At 42.6% G+C, this 20783-nt stretch overlaps 1 protein-coding gene across 7 annotated transcripts in view; it reads left to right on the top strand.

Moving 5' to 3' along the window:
- SLC5A6 (solute carrier family 5 member 6) overlaps positions 1 to 20783 on the top strand; it is a 377063-nt gene that overhangs the window by 344513 nt on the left and 11767 nt on the right. Inside the window, exon 16 of one of the 7 annotated variants that reach the window (XM_029596266.1) lies at positions 504 to 848. The exons of the other annotated variants lie outside the window; for them this stretch is intronic. Coding sequence (XP_029452126.1) covers positions 504 to 581 — 78 coding nt within the window. The 3' untranslated portion in view covers positions 582 to 848. Of the gene's footprint in view, positions 1 to 503; positions 849 to 20783 lie in introns of those variants that run through there. 7 annotated transcript variants of the gene reach the window in all.

A 20783-nucleotide genomic window follows, 5' to 3' on the forward strand; every position in this document is an offset into this window, starting at 1 on the left:
ACTGGGGGGCACTCCATGAAGTTAGCATGGGGCACATTTAAAACTAATCAGAGAAAGTTCTTTTTTACTCAACGCACAATTAAACTCTGGAATTTGTTGCCAGAGGATGTGGTTAGTGCAGTTAGTATAGCTGTGTTTTTAAAAAAGGATTGGATAAGTTCTTGGAGGAGAAGTCCATTACCTGCTATTAATTAAGTTGACTTAGAAAATAGCCACTGATATTACTAGCAAAGGTAACATGGAATAGACTTAGTTTTTGGGTTCTTGCCAGGTTCTTATGGCCTGGATTGGCCACTGTTGGAAACAGGATGCTGGGCTTCATGGACCCTTGGTCTGACCCAGTATGGCGTGTTCTTATGTTCTTAAGTGTTTGATTGGTTGAGTACCCTTTTGGGAATTTCAGTGGTGCCCTCTGTTGACACAGCATTATTGCAAATATTCCCTGATACTGTCAATAAAACACAACAACGGTTCTGTCTTCAAATGTTTATTGCTGCACGTAGTCAGATCGCTCTTCGGTGGAAATCGCATCAGATTCCGAGACTTCAGGACATCATCGACACACTACACCAGTACCATAAGTTGGCCTCCTTAACAGCAACCAAATACAATAGAGTGACTTCCTTCATGAAGATATGGAAACCTTTCTCGGATTATGTCTCACGTTTGTGATACTTTCGGTAATGTACTTACATGGCTAACATGCAGGGGATACTGTGCCCTTCGGACTATTATAACTGTGGAAACAGGAGTGGTTTCTGATAAGCTTGTGTATCTTCCTCAGCCTATAGGAGAAATATGGACTTGGAAGACAGCCTTGCTGTGCTCTACTGGCCTTTACCTTGTTACATTGTGGACTATATTGATGTACCTTAATCTGTTTTGGTAATTTTCTACCATGGGGGGTGGGGGGCGGGGAGGAGGGATGGGGAAGGGATATGTTAACAACTTTGTGCTGACTGTTTGTATCTCAATATGTTGGAAAGTTTGTTTGCAGTTGTGCAAGTTATTGCTTAAAACCTTAATAAAAAATGTAAATTAAAAAAAAATTTGAATGGGGGCAGCGGGAAGAGGGGAAGGGGGAAGGGGAAGAAAGATGATGTGAAGGGAGGGGGCAGGGGGAAGGGAAAGAAGGATGAAGGGAAGAGGTGGGGAGGAGGATGGGGCGGGGAGGAGGCTGGGGTGGGGACGAGGGGTGGATTGGTTGTGCTAGCAATAAAGATTGAAAACCATCCTATACTAAAAAACAAAAAGACAAATACATTTTTTTTAACAGAGGCTAGCACAGGGAAGGAGGATGAAGGAGGCAGGGAATGGGGAGGGGAAAAGGAAATAATTAATATAGGAAAATTAACATCCTTAAAAAGTTAAATTGGAGAAGGGGGTTAAATTTTAAAAAAAGGAGTTAAGTTGAAAAAACCAATCAGGGAGGAGCCTAGGAACAGATAAAACCCACCTTACTCAATCTCATGTTAGGGGAGGAGGTGGGGAGGAAGGGGGAACCCCCAGACCAAATTCAGAGAACTGAAAAAGAGCACAAAGCAAAAATTGAAATTAAGCTAAAATGAAGAAAGAAATTATTCTTTATAGGAAGGAACGAACATTAACTTTCGTGCAAGCTGAACAGTCATTTATAAGGGCAAGAACCGCTGTACATAATCCAAAACAGAGGGCTGAAAAATCCTGTGGCGAACGTACTGTAAGACCAGAAATGAATCCCGTACAATTATCAGTGATATGAATTGCGGCATGTCTAATATACAAGGTAGAAAAGAAGAACGGGTGGGGAGAGGGGGAAAGGGGGAGTGAATTATATGGGGTGGGGAGGGGAAAAAAAGGAAGACAGAGGGGAGGAGAGGAGGGAAGGGGGGGAAGGAAGGTGGAAGGGAAACTGGGGAGGGGGGAAGGTGGGAAGGGCCGAGGGAAGGGAATAGGGGGAGGAGGTGGTGGGAGGGGACAAGAAAAAGGGGTGGATGGAGGGTTTGAGGGAAGGGGGTGGAAAAAGCAGAGAGGGGGAGGGGAAGAAAGGAGGGATGAAGGGAGGGATAACGGAGGGAGGGGAAAGGGGTGAAAAATGTAAGATGAATTATTAGAAAAAATGATTTAAAAGAAAAAAGAAATTATTAGAAAAAAGAGGACCCCTCAATCTCTTTGTTCAATCCATCTGGAGTTAAGGACTTTAACTCAAAAATCCAATGTTGTTCTTTTCGAACTAAAATTGAAGAAAAATCATCACCCCATGCAGGGCGTTGTGGCTGCTCCAGAACAAAAAAACTTCATTGATGAAATATCCTGATTGTGGGACTGCCAGTGCGTGACTAGCGGGGGCGCAAAATAGCATAGATAACACCAGAAGATGCACAATCAGTGAGTTGCTCTAAGGTGAACTGTCTAAGGGTAACCGGATGTGTAAAGAATTGAATGGTTAGAGAATGAATACAAATGGAGAATAATACTTTTCCTTTATTACAATGCCTGCCATGAACTGTCATTGTGAAAATTTCAGTGACCAATTAGGGAACTTGCCCAGTGAAACTGTTATCCTAAAACATATATTACACCAACATTAGAAAATAGTAAAGCTCAGCATCTACCAGCATTATTTATTTGAATATTGACACTGAAATCAATAAACCAGAATGCCTATTCAATGACTGTAAATATGAATGCCCTCATGTATTAAGGTACCTGTAACATGTTACTACCCTTAACAGAATGCATGGGGGTAATCTGTATGGAGTGGCAGTTACTACCATAAGCAAATTGCTTGGCAGACTAGGTGAACCATTTGGTCTTTTTCTGCTGTCAATGCTATATTACTATATGATATTACTATATTAAAAGCCATTCGTTAGTAGTGTATTGAATTAGGTGTCAGGAAGGAACTCCTATGTTTAAATCTTTGTTTTCCCAGTGACTCTTGACAGTGATTTCTTGACAGTGGTATGGGCGATCATATTCCTGCATATTGACTATTGCAATAGTCTTTATATTGGTTTACCTAAAGGTTTGATTCATTCAATACAGCTTTTATTGAATTCAGCCGCCAGGTTAGTTTCTCATTCTAAGCGTTTCGAGCGGATCTCTCCTACTTTATGTAGGCTTAATTGGCTGCCAGTTACCGAGCGGATTGTGTTTAAAACTGGCATGATAGTTTATAAGCTTCTTGCCTCAGATTCTTCATACTGGCTTAATGCATTATTACAGATTTATAAACCTGTAAGATGTTTGAGATCTTCTCAACTGAATCTTTTAAAGATCCCTTCAGTTCGACATGCTCAGTTGTTTAGTACAAGGGAGACCTCTTTTTCCATAGCAGCTCCTACTCAGTGGAATCTCATTCCTGTGGAATTGAGGTCTTTGGTTGACGTTAAAAGATTTAAATTAGAATTTAAAGAGTTTTTACTCCATCGTGCTTATAATATGTAATAGCCTGAAGTATGTGTAATTCAGTTTTCAGTGAAAAGAATGTGAGAACATGGTTATTAGAAAAATGAGAATAATGTGAGTAGAGTAATTGCTATAAGTTCTCGTTAATGTCAACTGACGAATAATAAATAACTTGATCTAGGGACATAGATACCAGTATTTAGTAGTATTTTTCTCCAGTTTCTGTGAACCAAAATTTTTGTCTGAAGTGTATGTTTATTATTGTTTTTACTATGTATGTATTTTTGTTCATCGCCTAGGCCTACTTTGTGTTAGGCGATCAATACATTTTATGAAATGAAAATGAAATTTTATCTCCATGTCTCAGTTTACCCTTCTGTGATTTGGTAATTATAATAATGTGGCTTTAAGGTTATATAGTACATTGACATCATGCTTGGATATAAAGTGCTATGTGAAATTTAAAAAAAGGTGAATTTACAACATAGGAACATAGTAGATAAGAGATAAAGCTCAATTAGTCCATGCAGTCTGCCTAGTTATTCTGTTCTAACCCTACTAAGGATTCATCTTGATTAGCAGTTTCTAGGATATCATTCTTTATCTAAACAATTTTGTTGTCTCTTTGGTTCTCTACCAATTTGCAAAGATGAGCATACTAGTTCCAGTACTTAATCCAACATCCAGTCCCTTCCCCCACATACCTTACCTCCAAGTTTCTGTAATAATCTAAACTGCTATCAAAACTGAGATTGTTTCCTGAATTTTCAACCACTGTGGTCTTGCTGAGTGGCACCTGCTGACCACCAACCTATTGGTTTCTACAGAGTTGCAGCTTGCTGGTTACAAGCCAGCTACCCTATGGCCTACCATGTTGCTAGATCTTGCTCCCTTATTTTTCCCTTTTCTCCTTATCATTTTGCTGGGTATTACCCAGCCACCACCAACCTGTTGGCATTGACCTAGTTGGTTTCTAGGAGTTGTAGCTTACTAGTTCTAACCCAGATACCCTGAAAACCTATGGTGTCTCAATGTTGTGCTTCCTTTATTTGCCCCTTGTTTTCTCATTTCTTCTCCACTTGCCCCTGCTTTTGAGGGACTGAGTAGTGTATTGTCTACAATACTGCAGTCTCCCAACCCTGTTTCTACCACTTTCCCCTATCTGTTTCAAGAATGCTTGAGCTCTGCCATAGTACTGGTTTCCATCATCTGAAAAGCCAGGGTATGTTAAGTATGGGTAATGCATGTTGAGAAGTAGACACCTAGTACAAAAGGGTGGTTAATGCTGCCTAGTGAGCAAGCCTTCTAGGTCCACCTCATCAGCTGGCAAAGAAACCCTGTGGCAGGACAAATTGGAGCTTCATCTAGACTAGCCCCATTCCCCAAAGGTTAAGTCCTTGGATTCCAGGAGCCGGCAGGACTTAGGTGAGTCCCCAGGGCAATCTAAGAGAATAATTCAGGCAAGTATGGGTCAAGGCAGGCAGCAGAACAGGTAACAAGCCAGATGTTAGGGCAGACAGCAGAAGGACAGAGGTCAGGCCAGAGTCAGGATACAGGTAGTCAGTCCAAGACAAACAGGACAAACAAGAACAGCTGAACAAGAGCAGATAGGCAAGGAACTGGACAATGAACAAAGCACAGAAGAGCTAGGGACAAGGCAGGAGCAAAACATGTTTAGCAACGAACACAAGCGCATCAGGAAACCTGTTGCTGAGGTATTGGCTTGTTACAAGAGACTTCCTTATATACTCCTGGAGGATGTGACATCATCTTCCAGCAGCACAGGAAGTCCCGGCTAGGGGACCTATAAAGGCAGTCTAGAGTTAGAGGAAGGTGTATCCTGGGTCCTTGTAACAGCATGCTGCCAGAGGTGGTTCAGATCAGAAGAAAGGGGCATAACAATATGATCTCAATCTCTCAATTTTACTGCTCATGCACTTCTTAATACTTGCATTGTACCAAAAAAGCTTCTTTCTGGAGTTCATAAGGTGTAATATGTGCAGGCAACATATGTATATGTGCCTGAACGTTCTTTTTAATCAGGCCAGAGGACCTAATACAATTTAGACAATTTCTGTATCTTTCTGCCACATTTTCTTGGTCTCTGGTTGCATCAGTTGATACTTAAGGATCTTCGCTTTTTCCATACAGTCTACAGAATAGTCACATAGTAATGATACTTCTAGCAACAATGCTATTCTTGTGCTTTTCTATTTTACCACAGTATAAAGTTTCTTGCATCAAGCTTTTTTCCATTGATAGCAGGACTGAAATAGCCATGCTGTCATGGGAACTGTCATTCAGGGCCCGGGAGGCGGAGCTTCTTCAAGCAGAGGTTAAGGTTTTTGGTCTCTGCGGCTGCGTGTGTGTTCCCATGCAGGAAAGTAACAGATTCTCCTCAGTCTGTTTTTTTCCACTTGCGGGATCGCACGCGGAGCTTTTTTCTCTTCAGCGTATTTTTTATATCTTAGTGAGAAATGTCCAAAAAACAGAACAGAACATCCGATTTGAGCCCTATCCATGTGGAAAGATCATGTCCATCACCGCTGCCTCAGACCCAACCACAATCAAAGATACTGCGAATATTGTGCTTGCATGTCGCCAAGAGCCCAGAGGCACCGCGCTCATAAGATGAAAACTCTTATGAGTTTTCATAAGATGAAAACTCTTTGCCAGAGCCATCGAAGCATCAGGCCCCATCCGTGAAGAGGGTCTCATCGTGGGACCCCATAACCTCCAGGCTTGGAGGTACAATGGGACCTGTGAGTACAAAACAGTCCCATGAAAGACATGTGCCTCGAAGCAGGGATCTGATCCGCTCAAAACTCTGGTACCGATGCCAAAGCGCCAAACACCGACTCCCAACACAGACAGCGTTGAGATCAGAGCATCGGGATCTAAGCGCTTCGCTTTCGGCGCAGAGCCTGACGCATCCAAAAACAAAACATCACGGATCAACGACTCACCAAGCGTCGAAGCTGGCGTGCCCGGCGCCAATGCCAAACCAGCCAGGACCGACGCCAGCGCAACCAGCACCGAAGTAGACACAACCGGCGCCGAAGCCGGCGCACCCGGTGCAAAGGCAGACGCACCCGATGCCAAAGCCAGTGCACCCAGCACAAAAGTCGACTCACCCGGCACAAAAGACGGCGCAAGCAGTCCATTGAGCACCAAAACTGACGCACCAATCGCAAAAATCGACTCACTCGATGCAAAAACCAGGACATTTGTCCTAGAGTGGATCTCATTCGACGCACTCCACCTCAGTTGAGATGACACCGGCGCACGCCCATAAATCCCTGTCACCAACAGCAAGGGATAGAGATGAGGCCGCTAAATATCGACAACTTTCACTGATCGAGGGCACCAGCCATCGTAAGAGACATGAGGCACACTCTGGTAAACGTCACCACAGGTATGTCCACCATTCAAAACACAGTTATGAACATGGGGGCAGGACAACTCGTAGGTCTGAATCAAGTCTCTCGGAATCCAGCTCATCGCACTATGAGCGTGCATCAAGAGCTACCTCCACCTCGGAGGCCGACGTAGTGCGGATACCATCTTCCGCAACCTCCTCTTCTTCTCACAGCCTATCCGGGCAATCAGCACGATCATGTTCAAGACCTGGGGACGAGGATCTCTTACAGCCATCCCCTAAGAAGAGGAGACATGAGAAACATGCTCGACCCAAGGGACCGGCATCACTACACTCGGACCCTGACTTACAGGCAACAGTACTGTCTCCATCAAAATCTACTCGACCACAAATGCCACCTCAGGCACAGCAAGCATTTTTCTCTTTGTCACAGCATTATCAGGATTTTTTGAGAGCCTTCAATCCTCATTCAATTTACCTCATGATTCCCCTTCCAGTTCTCCTGAACCATCGCAGGCCTCCAGAGAACCGTCAGCAGAGCCCTCGCAGTCACCAGCCCTACTCCTGCCTAATTCACCAACTCACAGGCCTCCATCGTCTGGGGACTTGCCTTCCCCTCAATCTTCACCAAGCTCTTCTACCGGGTATCCATATGACCCACCGGAACAGCCACAAGAGCCATATTCACCACCCGAAGACTTGACCTAACTGAAATTTCTGGATAAGTTGGGGGCGATACTACATTTGGACGTACAGAAACTTCCCAATCCCAGAGCTGAAACACTGGGGCTTTTAAAAATCTTCGATGCTCCAGGGGAACCACCATCTCTTCCCCCACAAGAGGTGTTGCACAGTGTGCTTCAGAAGTCTTGGGAAACTCCTCACTCACTTTCGGCCGTCTCAAGGAAAACCGATCTCAAATTCCGTATCCGTAAGTCGTCACATTACACCTTACCGCAATTGCCACATGCGTCCATAGAGGTTGAGTCCGCTGTGCAACGTTCTAAAAACTAAAAAATGCACGCATCTAACCCGCCAGGACGGGATAATCGGTGTTTGGATGATTTCGCAAGACGAATATATCAAAACTCCATGTTAGCTGCTCGCATACAACACCACCAGTTCTACATGGTACAATATATGTACGAATGTATTCAGGCGACAAAAGGGATGCTCACCTCTACTGGGGAGCCGATTCCACCTCCCCTTCAAGACATGGAGGAATATTCCAGACATCTACTATGAGCGGTATATGAGGGACTCGAAACCTCATCTAGAGCTACAGCTGCAGCCATTGCAGCTCGCAGGATAGCATGGCTCCAAGCTAGTGCTATCAGAGAAGACCTACACGATAAGCTCGCCAACTTGCCATGTACAGGAGACAATTTGTTCGGGGACCGTTTCCAGGACACAGTTACCAAACTTAAAGATCAGGCTATAGCAGTGCAGTCCTTAATGGCTCCATCCCAATTTTCATCTTCTCGACGCTATTTCGGCACTTCTCATCGACAACAGTTTTCACGCCGCCCGTATAGGTCATACCAACAGTACAGACCAGCCCCATATCCAACATACCAACGGCCACAGCAACAGCAAGAAGGGGCAAACCAAGAAACCAACGACAACAAGACCAACAGCCTGCAGCCCCCGTAAAGTCAACACAGTCTTTTTAAAGATATGGCTGCCACCACTAAACCAAGCACCCCCGGGAAGGATTACATCTCACCTCCCATCTTGGGAAGCTATAACATCCGATCGCTGGATCCTCGATATTTTCCAAAACGGATATCAACTCCAGTTTACAACCAAACCCTCACTACCTCACCTCGCTATTCAATTACCACAGAAATCTTATCCCCAACTCGGAGAGGAAATTGCCTCACTCCAACAACAACAAGCAATCCGATGTGTCCCCATGAAAGCCGGGGACACAGGATTCTATTCACCATATTTCCTCATTCCTAAGAAATCCGGGGGCCTTCGTCCAATTCTGGATCTCCAGGATTTGAACAAATTTCTGATTCAAAATGTTGTCCCTAAAGTCAATTCTTCCTCTCCTACAACCCAACGAATGGATGTGCTCAATAGACCTGAAGGATGCCTATACCCACATTCCTATCCATCCATCCTCGTGGCGCTACCTATGCTTTTGATACAAGCATCAACACTACCAATACAAAGTTTTTCCTTTTGGCCTATCGGCAGCACCCAGCATTTTCACCAAATGTATGGTGGTGGTGGTGGCTTACCTCCATCAACAAGGTCTGACAATCTTTTCATACCTGGACGATTGGCTGATAGTATCCTTGACTCCGATCAAGCTACTTGAGAATCTTCAGCAGGTGATCGTTTGTTTACACGGGTTAGAGCTTGTGATCAATTATCAAAAATCAACCTTACGCCCAACTCAAGCTCTACAGTTCATCGGAGCCCGATTGGATACCACACGCAACAGAGCGTTCCTGCCGGAGGACAGGAAGGAGGAGATATGTTGACCACTATGCTCTCTAAACAAGACATACAAGCCTTCAGCACGACAATTCTTGACAGTCTTGGGTCATATGGCGGCGGCTATTTTCACAGTACCCAACACCAGACTACATATGCGGCGTCTACAGTGGGGCTTGAAACGTCAATGGAAACAACACTCACAACCTTTAACAAAACACCTGATCCTCACGTCTGAAATGAAGAGGGATATAAATTGGTGGCTCATCAAGTCTACACTGTCCAAAGGAGCGTTGTTCAGCCCCCCCTCCCTCACAACGCAGTACTGACCACCGATGCATCTCGAAAGGGTTGGGGAGCACATCTAGAATTTTTTAAAACACACGGACTGTGGTCGACACGAGAACAAACCTTACAGATAAACTTATTGGAACTCAGAGCAATTCGAAATGCCCTGCAAGCTTTTCAAAAGTACCTGAGGGTCGCAGAGTCATGGTCTATATGGACAACCAGGTGACAATGTTTTACATAAACAAGCAAGGAGGGTCCAGTTCATGGTCCCTATGCAGAGAAGCCCTCCTGATCTTCGAGCAAGCACATCGAAATTCGATACATTTACAGGCAACTTACCTGCCGGGAGTGGCCAATACAAGAACAGACAGACTAAGTCGAATATTTCATCCACACGAATGGTCCCCCAATCAACAAGTGGCTCAAGGAATATTCCTGCAGTGGGGGATCCCGTCGATGGACCTCTTTGCTACAGAGATGAACACTCAAGTTCCGCGCTTCTGCTCACTCTGGCCCAGTCCGAACAAAATCGCACAGGATGCTTTCCTAATTCCTTGGACGGAAAGCCTGATGTATGCCTTTTCTCCCATACCGCTCATTACAAGGACGATTCAAAAATGCATAACGGATACCGCTCAACTAATACTAATAGCTCCCGCTTGGCCCAGACAACCGTAGTACAGTTACCTCTTACGCCTCTCTATCAAAAACTCAATTCGACTACCAGATCAACCAGATCTTTTAGTTCAAGAGCAGGGAATGCTCCTCCACCCGCTACACTCATCCCTCCATTTGACAGCGTGGAGGCTGAACGGTTCCTCCTGATGGAACAGGGCATATCCACTGCAGCCCAAAACATCCTTCTGGAATCCAGGAAGCAATCAACTAGACGAAATTACAGTTTCAAATGGGAACGTTACTCTGCCTGGTGCACATCCAAGGGAATTCCACCATTGGACTGTTCACCGGAACTTCTTATGGATTACCTTCATACCTTAACCACGTCTGGATTAGCAACATCCTCCATAAGGGTTCACCTTAGTGCCATAGCAGCATATCATAGACCATATAACAGTCATTCCATCTCCAATCACCCTTTGCTTTCTCGTTTCATCAAAGGATTGTCATACCTTCATCCTCCAATCTCTAAGCTACCCGTCCCTTGAAACCTAAACATTGTCTTGGAGCAACTCATGCTATCACCATTTGAACCAATGAACTCAGCCCACATAAAATACCTCACGTGGAAAGTAGTATTTCTTGTGGCAGTGACATCCGCACGAAGAGTTAGTGAACTACAAGCCTTAGTTCACTATGCGCCATATCTGCAATTCTATCACCACAAAGCAGTTCTCAGAACTCATCCAACCTTTCTCCCAAAGGTGGTGTCACAGTTCCACTTGAACCAGACTATAGAACTACCAACATTCTTCCCTAAGCCTCACGCTAATGATAGAGAGTGCTTGCTCCACACACTCGATTGTAAACGTGCGTTAGCGTATTACAAGGAACAGACTCAATCTGACTCCCGTACCTCTCAGTTATTTGTCTTGTTCAACCCAAATACAGCAGGCTTGCCTGTAGCTAAATGAACCATATCAAGCTGGATAGTGCAGTGCATTCAGTTCTGTTATGAAAAACAAAAGTTACCTCTGATGTCCTTTTCCAATGCTCACCAAGTCAGAGCGGTAGCTGCATCCATTGCACATCTCAAGAATGTGCAATCAGTGGACATTTGCAAAGCAGCTACATGGTCCTCTCTTCGTACCTTCACATCTCACTACTGCCTTGACCAACAGGCAGCTGTTGATGTAAAAGTAGGACAAGCAATCTTGCAATCTCTCTCAACTTCACCAAGTTGACTACCACATTAAGTAGATCACGCAAGGACAATGACTCTTCTCAAACTGCGTGATCGGGAGCTTGGGACTCACATAACAGCATGGCTAATTCAGTCCTGCTAACAACGGGCTGAGTTCATTGGTTCAAATGGTGATAGCATGTTTCCGTAGATAGCAGGATGAATTAGCCATGCTGACCCTCCCTCCTCCCTGGTACTCCACCCTTTTATTCTGCTACGCAAAAGCTTAATTACAGACTGAGGAGATTCCGTTACTTTCCTGCGCGGGAACACACGCACAGCCGCAGAGACCAAAAACTTTAACCTGTGCTTGAAGAAGCTCCACCTCCTGGGCCCTGAATGACAGTTCCCATGACAGCATGGCTAATTCATCCTGCTATCTACGGAAACACCATTTACGGTAAGCAAACTTGCTTTTATCAGTTGCAATTGGAATGTCTCAGGTAATCAAAACTTCTTTATCCTCTACAGTTCTTTCAAGAATGTGATCCCAATGCTTTTCTGGTACAAAGACGTTACAGTGTTTTCACATTTTCCAATGGTTGAGCCATGCCACCTTATTATGCCTTTCTGTATACTGCCTCCTGACATCAACATTGTCATCCAGTGACTAGTAACCTTTTCTAGTTCTTTTCTACAGAATCTGCAATTATCTATTCTACTGCTTTTTTTCTATGCAGACTGTGAACCATCTTGTCTGTAGTCCACTATACTGTGCTTCAATTATCGATATCTCATCTTTAGGTTTATGCTCATTGCTCACCCCTCCTTAGCTATTTCTGATTCAGGTTTTGATCCATATTCGCTGTCCTAGTACTGGTTTCCAACATCTGTTATGTTATTCCAAGTCTATCAATCCACTTTTTTTCAACATGTAAAATTATGGACAAGGTATATTGATGATATTGTTTTCATATGGCTTGGAACAGAGTATTTACTACTTGATTTTTACTATTGGCTCAATCAAGCAGACTCCAATCTGAAGTTCACTATTACATAATACCAGGAAACATTATCATTCTTGGACATACAGATTCAACGAGCAGAAGATAATTTAAAGACTTCACTTTACCGCAAGCCATCAGACAGAAACAACCCTCTCAGATTTGAAAGTCACCATCCTACACATTTTAAAAGTGGATTACCTGTCAGTCAATTTTTTAGAGCACGAAGATTATGCTCTCAAAATGAAGATTTCTTAAAACAGGCTCATCAGTTTTCCACTAGATTCAAGCAAAGAGGATACCCCCAGCGTGCTATTAAGAGAGCATTCACCAGAGCTAGATTTTCAGATAGGGAACAATTACTACAGTACAAGCATGACCTCAAAAAGAAGCCCTAGTTTGTGTACTCCCACATACAAATCTCACCAAAAAAATTAAAGAAATTATTCAATATAACTGGCATGTTCTTCAAACCCATTCTATTTTCAATAGTACTCCATGTTTACATATTCTGGAGGAACAAACATCAAACAGCAAGTAGTTAGGGCAGCACTTTTTCATACAGCCCCATCTCCTGTGGTTGAACAAGGTCACAAAGCTTGTGGCAAATGCGATTTCTGCAACACTTCTATCACTGGCACATCATGGCAAGACCCTAATACAGGATATGTCGTTAAACAAAAACACAGTACTGATTGCAACACAGGCTATGTTATCTATGCACTACAGTGCCCATGTCCTAAAATATATGTGGGACGCACATCGAGGAAAATCAAAACAAGGCTCATTGAACATCGGAGCCGTTTGAATACTAAAGATCTCAAGGCACCCACGGTAGCCCATAGCATCCTCATATGTCATGTATTTACAGATTACAAGTGGACTATCTTGGAACACGTTCCAGCATTTAAAAGAGAAGGGGACTGTAAGGCAAAACTTAATTTCCGAGAAAATGTTTGGATTTTTAAGCTACAATCAGTGGAACCGGCGGGACTCAGTGATAAAATAGAGTGGCACTCGTTGTCATAACAGATTTTCAATTTAGAAATTTTCTTTGACACCTGTATAACAATCCTTGGGATTTAGCTTTCTAATTTCAACAGTGCTGTCAAATCATCTCGCGATTTCGCGGGCTTTTCGGTACCAGTTAAAAGACAGTGCATGCACCAGAACACGCCAGACACTAAAACAAAATCAGCGCCGATCTCAAGACTACAATTTGGTAAGACATTGACATCCATTGTGTCCTTTTAATTAAAAAATTTCTTCCATTGAAGTGCGCCGGAATATAGGACTCCGACAAATTTTATACTTTTATGTCTCATATATATATATATATATAGAAGCCGTAAGATTCATGTTCTCAATGTATTTATAATCTTGCCGCACATATTAGCTTGCTGCACCCCTGCAGAGTCGGGCGTTTATATCAGCGAGCAGCATGAAGACCTGAAAGGAACCCTTTAACAGGACGTCCATTTAAATAGCCATACCAGCACATTGCATACTTGTACCTGAAAGGGACCTTTTCTTCAGAACATCATTCAATGCGGCATTTGACAATGCATTAATACAGAAGACATTACTCCGTCATCATACACAACTTAAGTATATTACTAACTTGTAAATAGCTGAGTTTATACACCAGCTACATAAGAGACATTAAATCCTAAAGCAACCGATGATTAAACCGCTAGCACGGAGAAGTGATTCTAAGATCCAGCAGGTCTCTCGATACATAAACGGGAACTGGCATGCATTATGATGTTTGCAGGATTTTTTACAGTGAATCTGTCTTATGAATCCAGTATATAAGTGAGAAATAAGTATTTAGTATTGTAATCATTGTTTTTCTCACATAAGAGGTTTTTTCTTGTTCAGTTATGTTATTCCAGGCATTGACCACCATCCCAGTAAAGAAGTATTTTATCCTGTTTCCATCATGACCCCCTTCCTTTTGAAATTCTTTTTCTATGGAAAATTTCAACTTCCTGTAATTTTATTGAAGCCTGTTAAATATTTGAATTTTCCATCGTATTTTCCCTTTCCTTTATTTCAGTGGTTCCCAACCCTTTCCTGGGGAGCCCCAGCCAGTCATGTTTTCAGGATATCCACAATGAATATGCATGAGAGAAAATTTACTGTCACTTAACATGCAAATTTGTTATGAAAACCTGACTGGCTGGGGGGTCCCCAGGACAGGGTTGGAAACCACTGCTTTATTTCATCTAACAGTGTCTCAAGTCTTTATTTGCAGTGTAGGGTTTGTGTTGCCATTCTTGTATCAATTTAGTTACTCAAGGTAGGACAATATTACCACCTTTTTCCTGTTGATGATATACTTCTACTGAATATTAATGAATAAAAACTAGCTCCTACTAATAACTAATTTTTATAGGGCCAGAAGGAAAAAACAATTACTGTATCTGTGCCAATTCAGTTCTAAAGAAAACAAGGCAGTAATGTGCCCCATCTAGTGATAAGAGGAATGAATCACAGCTGAAGAAAACCAATAGAACTTCTGCTTAGCCAGCAGAAAATCTTCCTTTTGCTGATTGATAGAGCTGAAGCTTGTTAAAACTTGCTCAAGGATAGAACCATGTTCTGAAAATCTGCAAGCTCTGATGCAGTACTGTATAGCTGGTGTTTTTCAAGACACACTAAGCCCTTCATATCCTGCTGGTCAATCTTAATAAGGAGTTTCTGTTTTTCATTCTGTAACTGCATTTGTTGTGGTACCACACAGCAATAAATTCTTCCTCTCTCCACCTTTTTTTAAAATTTAATTTTTATTCAATTAGAAAAAAAAATCTTCATTTGAAATCTTGCTGACAGAAAATAGTATCACCAATCAATCCACAATATATAAAAAGAAGAAAACATAATAAACAATTCATGCAATTAACACTCTCTATATATATACTGGTATGTACCATTGTAGAATGTGGTGGTAGTGGGGGGTTGTACAGAAACATTCTGACGTAGTGTTAGTAATATTGACATCACTAAACATTTGAGGTCATTATAATGGATGAAAAATATTCACAGAGGAATTGATTTGTACAGTAGATTTAAAGGCCCTTCTATAGTGGTACATATATAGGGGCCGATGCAAAAAACTTGTGCTGAAAGTGGGCGCTGTGTATTGCTTGCCCCTAGCGCCTCCTTGACAGCGCAAGCCGGAGAGAGGTCTGCTGTCGGTGGCTGTCCGCCGGTTAAGAAAACGGACGCTGAATTTATCAGCGTCCCGTTTTCCTAACCAGCGCACAAGCAATTTGATAAATGACCCTATTAGTGAGGTGGGAAATTATCAAGTCCAGCAACTCCTTCAGTAAACATGTGGGGCAGGGGGCTGACGTGGATCTTCTGTTTCCCAGATGTCTTGTAAGCTTTTTGATGCCCTAAATTTTCAGATAAAAATCGTCTGCAGATCTTTTGTTCAGGATTAAGGAGGGATCTGTATTTACCATTGCTGCTTTCTGTTGGGTAGGGTCGTCTACTGCTGGGAAGTTTGGGTTATATTCAACCACAGGGTCTGCACACCTCGTATTTGGGGCTAAGAAGGGATCTGAGATTTCCTTTTATGGCTTAATGTTGGGTGAGGTCATTTGCTGCCCCTGAGCTTGGGTTATGCTTTATTGTTGCTTCCTGTTGGGAAGGTTCTTTCTGCCACTGACTTTGAGTGCTCTTCATCTAATCTGTTTTGGGTCTCGGTTATTTTGTCGTGGAAGTAGTTGGTTAATTGATTGCAGTCAGAGAAGGGGTGGTGGGCGGGATTTTCAGTATCTTGGCATAAAGCTAAGCATGGAGGAGGCTGTTTACAATGTGGATTAGTTCTTTAGTGGGAGGTTTTGTCCTTGTTATGGTGTTGGTATAATAGTCTTTTTTTTCTTTTTTTGCTTTGTTGATGGCCTTCCTATGGTTCTTGAAGTATAGTACCCAGTCTAACCAGGTCTTCTGGTTCCCTGAGTGCTTCTACCTTTTTTCTTAAGGCAGGTCATTTTTAGTTGATATGTTCTGAAAACCATGATGTCTAGCGGTTGGGATGAATCGACCTTTCTTTCAGAAGGTGCAGTTTAAGTCCAGGTCAAACCTACAAGACTTATTCCAGTGATGAACTAAGCTTTCAAATAATTCTCCAGTTACATTGTACAATTTGGTACTGAGAGTTTCTAGGAATTGAAATGTTGATCTTTCCCTTGGTTATGATGATCTGTTTTAAGGAATGAAAGTCTTTTTTTTTTTCTATTCAAGCGATAACAACAAATGACATCATCAGCCATGACCTACTTCTCAGTTGTTTACAAGAAATTGGGATTTTGGACATTCCATTAGCTTATCTGCTGGATTGATCATGCCAAGTGGAATGAAAACAGCAGTTATCGATTCCTAAATCACTCTATGTGGGTGTTCCGAGGGCTCTATCCTTCCTCCTCTTCTTTTCAATATTTTTATTTCACCTCTAGCAACCTTGATTCAGAGCTGTGGATTTAGGTCCTCTTTATATGCCAGTGATGATCAGATTGCTGCATTCTTTGACACAAAAGCTTTTTTTCTTTAGCATCCTTTTAACAATTGTCTGGATCTTGTGGCAAATTGGATTCATAACCATAAATTTAAAGTTAATCCCTATAAATCAGAAGACATTTAGATCTCCCAATGTAATTCCTATCAATTTCTGCAGCCTGTTATGCAGGGTACTCCAATTGTTCTAAAAAATGTGGTCTCCTCACTTAGAGGTAGATTTTAAAAGCCTTGCTCATGCAAAAACTGCCACATATGTGAATTTTAAATAGCCAGGAAGGATGCGCGTAACTTTGCTACAGCTCCTCAGTAGTCCAAGAGGGAGAGAGTGGGTTCAGCTTGACACTCAATATATGTACCATTGTAAGGGGGGCACTTTGATTCGGGGTAAGTTTTCAGGAGGTGTGTTGGGGTTTAAGGGGTGGTGTTATAGAAACATTCAGAGGTATTCCTTGAAAATTGACATCATTAAAGAATTTTAGACCTTATAAGCGATGAAAATTCTACCGAAGAGTTGATTTGTATTCTGCAGTCTCTGCTAGCTGCATTGTACAAATCAATTCCTTTTCATCGCTTATAAGGACTAAAATTCTTTAATGATGGGGGAACAGAAAATCAAGGGTCAAATACCATTGTGAGGGGGAAAACTAGCAGTCACCAAACAGGAAAAATGTCTGGGGATCATCATCTCTAACAGCTATTCAGTGTGACAATACAGTTGGGAAAGCTTTTGACCTATGTGGTGCATAAGAAGAGGGAAGTTAATATTAACTCTGTTCAGGTCCATGTTGAACAGTGTGTGCAGTTCTCAAGGTCATGAGGCAGCTGTGCAATTTGTAGTGATTGATCACAAACAGGCCGATGTAATACTGTGCACTGGCCGCAGCACACGGCTTAACATGTGATTGGACACGTGTTTTGGACATGTGTCCTTAACCCCTGATGCAAAACAGGGGTTAGCGCGTAAAATAGCGCTTATCACATGTAAATTCATGCTGATGAGGCTATTAGCTATTTCCCCCGAGCAAGTGTTAAGTTTTGAGGAGCCCAAAAAGTTTATTTATTTATTTATTTAACAGTTTTTTTATACCGGCATTAAAATACACATCATGTCGGTTTACATTGTAACAGCAGTTAGAAAATACATATAACAGGATTGGGGGGTGGATAACCATCAAGAAACAAGAGTAGAGGGCTCTAATGGGGAGCCCGAGTCAAAGTTAAACTAGTTAAAAATAGTAGAAAAAAGGGGCAGGGTAGGGGGAGATATTTACAAAGAAAGAGAGAAAAAGGGTGCGGGGAGGTGGGGTGAGTGGCTAATTACCGAGGGAGGGGGGCAACTGTTTAAAAGGGGGCAACAGTTTAAGAGGGGCAGTGGGAGGGGCGGCTGCTATTCCAGGGAGATCTTAGGAGGAGAGAACAGAGGAAATGCAGGATGCAGGGGGGGGGTAGGGAGGGGTATAATGGGTGGCTAATTACAGGGAGGCGAGTTGACATAAAAGCAGAAAATACTGCTTTTCTGAACCTCTGATGACTTAATACTGTGGTGATATTAAGTCAAAGGGACAAAAAGGAGAACTCTTTAAAAAAATAAAATAAAATAAAATAAAAAGTATGCCGTCAGTCAGATTAGGAAAAGGGACGCTCAAATAACGAGCATCCATTTTCCTAACCTGTGCAGAGCCACCTCTCCTGGGCACAATTTCTCCTAGTGCCTCCTTTTTACTGCAGCTGCTCATTTGCGTATTAAATCAGGTGCTCCGGAAAGGTTGAGCTGCACACATTAGGAGAGCAGGCATCAGGGCGATCTATATAATGCAAAAAAATATGAGTAGTTCCAAAACATGACGCAGCATTGGCAAAATGTTGGCAACGTTGGCGTTTTAATACTTGAATTGATAGTGATGCAGCAATCCCCAGGAGAAACAAAGAGAAAAAGGTATAAATATCAGGATGCATTAAGAATAAGTACAACACTGTAAAGTCTATTCTATATAAGAGCTGATTTTGCCGGGCGAATCTTTGTTTCAATATATTATGAAAGAATTAATGCTCACAGCAATGCAGTAATTCTGTGAAATAAAGAAGAAAGTAACGGGTTGCATTACGATTAGCCATAAGCTGTGAAAGGAATTTTTAATAAATATAACCAACAAAAATAAAAAAGAAAGATGGACTTTTAACAAATATGAATAAAAAAATAGGTTTTTTAGACCCATGATTGCAACTACCGGTTTGGATACAAATTGTTATGTTTTCAACCAGTGCTGAGATCTTTTCCTGTCTAACTAAAAATTAAAAACCAAAAATTAAAAATCGGAAATAAAGATGAAATGGTAAAAAAGTCTAATATTGAACATAAAGTAGAGGTTTATGCACCCTCCGACTTAATATCATGGCGATATTAAGTCGGAGGTCCCGAAAGTTTAAAAAAGTAAAAAATTTTTAAATGGGCCCGTGGCTGTCGGGTCGAAATCCAGATGCTCAATTTTGCTGGCGTCCAGTTTCCAAGCCCGTGGCTGTCAGCGGGCTCGAGAACTGACGCCAGCAAAATTGAGCGTCGGCTGTCAAACCCGCTGACAGCCGCCGCTTCCGTCAAAAAAGAGGCGCTAGGGACGCGGTAGTGTCCCTAGCGCCTCTTTTTACCACCGGGCCTAATTTAAATAAATTAAGATACTGTATCGCGCGCACAGGAGAATGGCCTGTGCGCGCGCCGGGAGAGCGCGTGATTTTACTGTATCGGCCTGTTACTAAGCTGCGGTATTTTTCCCAGAGGAGAAAATACCACGGGGTTTAATAAACTGCAATACTCAGTATCACAGCTTTGGAAAATCTGCAGTATTTCCCATGTCCTGCCCCCCCTCCCCCCACCTGCCAACCAACATTATAAAAAAAATTAAAATTTTCTTTTTAAAACCCCTTGGTGTATGTATGACCCCAACCCCTTCCCTTTGATGAAAAATTGCCCCCCCCCTCGGAGGCTGGCCCACCCTCCTGAACTCTCTGAACTTACTTATAGAAACATAGAAATGACGGCAGAAGAAGACCAAATGGCCCATCCAGTCTGCCCAGCAAGTTTCACACTTTTTTTTTTCTCATACTTATCTGTTTCTCTTGGCTCTTAGTAACCTTTTGGTTCTATTTCCCTTCCACCCCCACCATTAATGTAGAGAGCAGTGTTGGAACTGCATCTAAGTGCAATATCTATTAGTTAGGGGTAGTAACCACCGCAATAAGCAAATTACACCCATGCTTATGTGTTTACCCAGACTATGTAATTCAGTCCTTGTTGGTTGTTGTCTGTATATAGATCCACTTTTCTTCATTCCCCCTGATGTTGAAGCAGAGAGCTATGCTGGATATGCATGAAGTAGCGGTCTTTCTCCCCTGCCGTTGAAGCAGAGAGTTATACTGGATATGTCTTCCTCCCCTGCCATTGAAGCAGAGAGCTATGCTGGATATGCGTGAAGTATCGGTCTTCCTCCCCTGCCGTTGAAGCAGAGAGCTATGCTGGATATGCGTGAAGTATCGGTCTTCCTCCCCTGCCGTTGAAGCAGAGAGCTATGCTGGATATGCATTGAAAGTGAAGTATCAGGCTTATTTGGTTTGGGGTAGTAACCGCCATAACATGCAAGCTACGCCCCGTTTATTTGTGAATGCAAATCCTTTTTTCCACATTTCCTCTTGCCGTTGAAGCTTAGAGCAATGTTAGAGTCACATTAACCGTGTGTATATTTATTGAATAAGGGTATTATCTCCAGGTAGTAGCCATCATTCCCGCGAGCCACCCACTCTTCATTCACGTCCTCTAGACTTTATGGATCCACAGTGTTTATCCCACGCCCCTTTGAAGTCCTTCACAGTTCTGGTCTTCACCACTTCCTCCGGAAGGGCATTCCAGGCATCCACCACCCTCTCCAAGAAGAAATACTTCCTGACATTGGTT

The sequence above is a fragment of the Rhinatrema bivittatum genome, chromosome 3 (genome assembly GCF_901001135.1).
Source record: "Rhinatrema bivittatum chromosome 3, aRhiBiv1.1, whole genome shotgun sequence".
Lineage (NCBI taxonomy): Eukaryota > Metazoa > Chordata > Amphibia > Gymnophiona > Rhinatrematidae > Rhinatrema > Rhinatrema bivittatum.